The sequence below is a fragment of the Quercus robur genome, chromosome 10, assembly GCF_932294415.1.
Source record: "Quercus robur chromosome 10, dhQueRobu3.1, whole genome shotgun sequence".
Classification (NCBI taxonomy): Eukaryota; Viridiplantae; Streptophyta; class Magnoliopsida; order Fagales; family Fagaceae; genus Quercus; species Quercus robur.
The window spans coordinates 25,596,967-25,603,749 of record NC_065543.1 but is presented as its reverse complement, the minus strand read 5'-3'; the positions used below and the strand labels follow the sequence as shown (position 1 = coordinate 25,603,749).

General features: G+C 32.2%; 1 protein-coding gene across 1 annotated transcript; it reads right to left on the bottom strand.

The window, feature by feature from the left end:
• Nucleotides 1-4,054: 4,054 nt before the first annotated feature.
• LOC126703275 (inactive protein RESTRICTED TEV MOVEMENT 2-like) lies at nucleotides 4,055-6,264 on the bottom strand. The gene is made up of 2 exons (XM_050402240.1): nucleotides 6,073-6,264; nucleotides 4,055-4,602 (listed from the first exon to the last, which is right to left on the bottom strand). The coding sequence occupies exons 1-2, from the start codon at nucleotides 6,179-6,181 to the stop codon at nucleotides 4,106-4,108; spliced, it is 606 nt and encodes a 201-aa protein (XP_050258197.1). The 5' UTR covers nucleotides 6,182-6,264; the 3' UTR covers nucleotides 4,055-4,105.
• Nucleotides 6,265-6,783: the final 519 nt, after the last annotated feature.

Genomic DNA, 6,783 nt, shown 5'->3' with positions numbered 1-6,783 from the left:
AAAATGACATTTACTCAATGTTTTGGCCATAACTTTTTATCCATAAAGAATTTTTGAGTAATGTTTATCTCATTGGAAAGTAGACATCTTGGGCTTTAATTTGAATACAAATTTCACCTAATTTGGACTTAAATTGAGTGAGTTATGACTGTTTAGCCTTACAAATTTTGGAAAGCCTAGCCTTAGTTGTGAAAAGAAAAAAGAAAAAGAAAAAAAAATTTTTTAAAAAAATGAAAGAAAGAAGAAAGGCCCACTAGGTTGAAAACTTGAAAGAATAGCCTACGCAAAAGTTAGGGCACCTTAAAATGAAGTGAAGAGGAGCAACAAGGAAAATGGTGAACTTACCTTAAAATGAAGTGAAGAGGAGCAACAAGGAAAATGGTGAACTTACTCCAAGATGGGGGCAAATCATGAATGAGAATGACAAAGGAATGAACATACAAGGGAAGATGAGACTAGCTCCAAGCTAAAGCAACCATGATGAAGGGAAAAGTGACCATACATGAGAGATGAGTTAATTTAAGAGAATGCAAGAAAAAAGATATGAGAGAAGTGGGGTATGCATGTTCAAATAAGGACAGTGATCGAGTTGACTAGAGATGATCGAATTTTAAATTCATGTTTGGACTAATCAATGAAGATGGTGGGTAATTCATGAAAAACTAGTTTAAAGAGGATATGCAATGATATGCAAAATCATTTGGATCCATGATCCCTTATTTCTTTACCTCCTTTCTTCAACTTCAAACTTTCTTCAAGGTCCTCTTTGTATTCAAATCATGTTGTGCTCTATCATCTCTAAACTCTTGTTGTATTTGAAACATCTTTGGCCTAGAGTCTCTTCCAACTTGTTGTATTCATAAATATTCATTGGTCTCAAAACTTGTGTCGTGTTTAAAACTTCATTGATCTAGAGTCTTTCAACTATCTTTGATCTTCATCTAGAGGTGTTAGGAATTCTAGGGAATTGATGATCATCCAAAAGTAAAAGGTTCATAATAATAACAATGAAGTGAATGAATGATGTGTTGAGTAAATATGTGCTCCCATAAAAAGAAAAGAATGCAATGAACCCCTGGTCTAATCAACTCTTCTTTGCTAATACTCTAAAGAGAAAATGCTTTTCTTAGAAGTCCAAAAAAAATAGGAAAGAAAATTTATATAAAAAAAAAAATGTGAGATGTTGAAAATAAAGAAGAAAAAAGAAAAAAAATGAAAGATGAAAATTCACAAAGAAAATGAGAGAAGAAAAAGAAAGGATGGAGATGAAGATGAGAAGAGAGAGAATAAAAGAAAAGATGGAAGAAAAAGAAAAGGTGAGAAGAGAAAAATAAATGATGAAAAGAAAAAAATGATGAAAAAAAAAAGATTAAAAAAAATGAAAAGAAGATTAAGAGGAATGATGTGACTTGTTGTGATTGGTTCTGTCTTGATGTGTTCGGACCAAACCTGATGTGAAACGTTGTGATTGGTTCTATCCTGATGTGTTTGGATCAAACCTGATGTAAAGTATTGTGATTAGTTTTGTCCTAATGTGTTTGGATCAAACCTAATGTGACCCATTGTGCTTTGGTTCTGTCTTGATGTGTTTGGACCAAACCTGACGTGATCCGTTGTGTTGATATGACCTAATCATTGTGAAAAATTTAAAAGATTCAAAAAATCTCAAAGTTCCAAAGAGGAGTTCAAAACTTCAAGAAGGATGTCACTTTAGAAAAAAAATTCATGGTTCGAAAAAGACTTTCAAAAAAAATTCAAGTGAGGGATTGACATTTAAGAAGAAAGTCATGAATTTCAAAAGTTTAAGGAGAATTTCAAAAGAAAGATTTCAAGTTTCAAAAATCCAAGAGAGATTTCAAAAATGGAAGGAAGTTTTCAAAGATGGATGGATTTGAATGATGAATTTCTTAAATGCTTTTGATTTCCTTAAATAATGAATTTTTCTGGAGATAAATGATGTGTCTTGAATGATGATAACATGATGTGTGATGTGTGAGTTTATGAATTTTTCTGGAGATAAATGATGTGTGTCTTGAATGATGATAACATGATGCGTTGATGTGTTTTAGTTGGCTTAGGATAGTAGCCACTCTTGTTGTGTCTATGATGTGTTGATGTGTTTTGTTGGCTTATGATAGTAGCCATTCTTGTTGTGTTCATGATGTTTGCGGGGTATTTTAATCGTTTTAGAGGTTTAAAGCAATTTTGGTCATTTTAGAGTATTTTTGATAATTTTAGAGGTTTTGGGTTATTTGTGGTCATTTTAGAGGTTTTGGGTATATTTTGGTCATTTTTAAGGTTTAGGGGTATTTTCATTATTTCATAGGTTTCAAGGTATTTCAATCATTTTTTAGGTTTCAAGGGGTATTTTGATCATTTTTTAGGTTTGGAGGGTATTTTGATCATTAAATAGGTTTAGGGGTTATTTTGGTCATTTTATAGTTTTAGGGGTATTTCGATCATTTTATAGGTTTCTGGAGTATTTCGTGATTATTTTTTTTAATGTTTAGGGGATATTTTGGTTATTTTTTAGGTTTCAGAGGTATTTTGGTCATTTTTTAGTTTTAGGGGGTATTTTAGTCATTATAAAGGTTTCGGGGGTATTTGGCCATCTTTTAGGTTTCAGGGGTATTTGGTCATTTTTTTAGTTTTAGGGGGGTATTTTGGTCATTTTTAGGTTTTGGAGGTATTTTGGTCCTTTTTTAGGTTGGGGGGTAATTTGGTCATTTATTAGGTTTCATGGGTATTTCAGTCATATTTAGGTTTTAGGAGTATTTCGGTCATTTTTTAAGTTTCGAGGGTATTTAGGTAATTTTTTTTAGATTTAGGGGGTATTTCGGTCAATTTTTAGGTTTAAGGGGGGTATTTCAGTTATTTTTTTAGGTTTTAGGGGGATTTTGGTCATTTTATAATTTTTAGGGGTATTTCAGTCCTTTATCTAGGTTTTGAGGGGTATTTCGGTCATTTTTTAGGTTTCGGAGGTATTTTGGTCATTTTATTGGCTTAGGGGGGTATTTTGGTAAATTTTAGGTTTCGGGGGTATTTATGTCATTTTTTAGGTTTAAAGGTATTTTGGTAATTTTCTAGGTTTAATGGGCATTTTAGTTTTTTTAGTGGTTTTGGAGTATTTTAAAGTTAGGTACCTAGTTAAAACTCAATAAACATTAATGTTAATTGGGTTAATATTCATTTACCACCGCACACCCTTGTTACAGTAGTTACTTCATATGTATAAATACTTGTAGGGTGTGGAGAGAAAGGGTCGGGGTTCAAGTCTCCAAGAAAGTAGATTAGGTTTGAGTAGAATTTCTATCTTGTATAAAAAAATTAAAAAAAAAAAAAACATTTAACCCAATTTATAATTGGGTTGGTTTGGGTCTTATTTAAGTGAGTGTATTTGAGTGGGCAAATGGGATCAGGTTGATTTTGCCACCCCTAGGTATTATGTACAATTTGTTTCCTTGATTGATTTGATTCATTCTTTCTAAAAATTTGGCATTTATTTGTTTTTTTATTCATCATATGAAAATACGGGTTGGCTTAAACCCACCCGCAGAGGGGAGCTTCACACACATATACACTTAAATTAGATTTTAGTAAAATTTTTATCTTGTATTATAAAATAAAATAAAAATTAAAATTAAAAAAAAAACCCATTTAACCCAATTAATAATTTGTTGGGTATGGGTCATATTTAAATGGGTAAGTTTGACTGGGCAAATACGTTTATGTTGATTTTGCCACCCCTAGGTATTATGTGCAATTCGTTTCCTTGATTAATTTGATTCATTCTATCTAAAAATTTGGCATTTATCTTTTTTTTTTTTTTTTTGTCATGTTAAAATGCGTGTCGGCCCGAACCCACCTGCAACCTGATTGGCCTGACCCGTTTAAAATAACTTATTTTTTAACCCAGCCTGTTTGACATGCAGCCCAACCATTTTCCTTGTCTACCAAGAGGGGAAAAACATAGAATAACGTAGACGAAGCTATTCTCCTTCAAGTTAAAAACTCCATTTTGCACCAACATTTACAATTTGAAATTAATAAGGAATTAAGAAAAAGCTGGGTTTATTTTATGCAAGGTGAAAGTATACAACAAGATTTAGTTGTCAACCTGAGAAGGCTTGTAAGTTACATAAGCTACAACAGCCACCACCACAGCAACCGCCAAGACTTTCACGGCCATGTTGTTCCCCAGTTTTAGCTTTGAAATTGATATAAATTTATTGCTGGTTCCATCCAATGAAGCATTTTCTGGAGCCTTGAGCCCAGTGCCTTCCCTTTCGTATACTGTAGGTTTTTCAGTCACTTTATTTTCTTTTTCTTTGACTTCTGTTTTTGGCTTTCCAATCTCTTGAGATTCTTTAGCTTGTGAAAGCTGCTGTTCTTGTTGGGCAACAGAAGGAACTTTCTTAGGCATTGTTACAGTAAGAACGCCGTTACCGAACTTTGCGTGAATATCACTTGTAATACAATCCTTTGCTACTTTGATTTCTTTTTGGAAGCGGCTCCATCTAGTTTCATCCAAAGGACGTTCTCCAAAGATTCTTAGGACCAGGTTGTTGACTAATTGAGCCTTTAGTTGCTCCTTTTGGAAATCTGCACTTGTAAGAAGAGAAAAATTAATCATTATATACCACCGGTGTGGTAGAGCCAATTTGATTTCAAGGCAGCTAAATTGTATAAAAGCTAAAACTAAAACCTTTTCTTTTTGGATTAGTTATCCTACCATTCAAGTTAACTAAATTTTAGTTATATGTGACCCGGGACAATTATTCCATTTTGTGTAATTAATAATCAATCATTGATGTATTAATTCATCTAAATTTAAATCATATATCACCATTGATTAATGTTCAATAAATTTAAGCACAAAAGGACATCAATCATGAAACCAATTTAAAGCATCTTTTCTTAAATATATAACTAGAAATCTAGGTAATTTTTGGTTCTTATTCAACAAAAAATTTTGGTTCTTACTAAATTAGGATTATATCTAGGTAATTTCTTTCAATAATTGGAGTTGGTCATATGGCTTGAGTTTAGAAAATAACTGCTTTTAAAAAATGTACTTTTGACAAAGCTTAAGCCAAAAAAGTTATGGGACTTACTCATCTTCTCATGTGGGTCTATATTGGATTGTATTCATCTCCATGACCGAGGAGAATAACACAATATGGTCCTTTGCTCAGAACCATTAAATAAGAAATTGATTTCAAAAGTGTACCCATTTGAACATTAATTGAGAGTAATGAAGGAACATAAGGTTATTCTGTATATACAACCTTAACCTGTTTATGTACATGATACATCTTCTTTGAATTTATAAGCTTGGATCCCAAATAGTATCACAATTTTTTGGGTAAAACTTATTTGAAGTTTAAATTTTGCTACTAATAAAGCTTTCATAGGTTATCATCCCTAGATTAACGTAAGTAGTTAGAGGCAAAGCCAGGGAAGCAAATAAAAAGTGATCGTGATAGAGAGCAAGATGAAATATTTATTAAGATTCTTTCCATTTGAAATTGATATGATATTTTATACGCTATCAAAAAATGAAATATTAAAAAATATTAAAAAAATTTAACTTGAAATAGGCTCTCTCGATTTTAGGTGAAATTGGAGGATCATGTGAGAAAAAAAGAGTGATGGGAATGTACCAAAACTAACATATTAATTCCAACTTCCTTCTCATCTACTCTCCTCCCTCATGTCTCCCTTACCAAATGTACCCGAAAAATGCAATACTAGTCCCCTTAAACTTTGGCTTGTTACCGATTACCATGTATGCATAACAATAAGAATACAAATCTACTCATTTGATTAATATACTAATTTTCTGTAATTTAAAAGGTTAAATTCGAATTAATTTGAACTTTTCTATATGTTGAATTTATGACTGAATATAAAAATCTTAGACGATACTGAATATAAATTCTAACAGCTGTTTTACTTTAGCAAATAAACTGTTTTTGTAAATATATTGAAGAATCGGTCTCTCTCTCTCTCAAACAGACGCCAAGCAAACACACAAACGAGGACTAGTTAAAAAGGAATGATATACTTTACCCTGTAGATAGACTTCAAGAATGCTACGGTCCTCGTCTGCATGCCATTTGCAGTAGGGTTCAAAATCCTCATATACGCGCTTAACATGAGCAACATTTTTAGTTTCCATTGAAGGCTTCTGCTCTTTTCACTTTGGTTTTGGAGGGATATATGTATTAAGAACTACTTGATTGAATGAAGGAATCCCTGCAATGCTGTTTAGATTTATATTCATTTGACGACCTAAGATGTTTCTTTTTCATATTGAAAGAGAATCATTCTTTTTTTGGTTTTCTAAGGTTTTCGGGCTTCCTTGTGTCTTCAACCAATATTCCTTGACGTGTAGATGATCTAATCTTGCATGGGCGATACAATATATTCTATTCTTTCCTTTTTCTTTTTCTTTTTTTAATTTATTGTCAAAGGCATGATTCTTGTTTTATTCACACCTAAAAGGAGAGACGTTTCTTTTCTTTTCTTTTTTGTGTGTGTAAATAAGGCCTTTGATTGAAAAGTTACATGCTTGTAGGAAAGAACTTAACATACATGCCCGAACAAAAAAACGACTAATACTAGAAATACTTCTGCAATATAACTAAATTGGAAGTATCCAACGCCACGGGTGAAAATTTTTGGAGGAGGTTCGGTGAAGTGTAACTAAAAAAACTAGGTCTTGGCTGACGTTGATTGCAAAAACTGATGGGCGATGGTTATTTTCACATACATGATTTA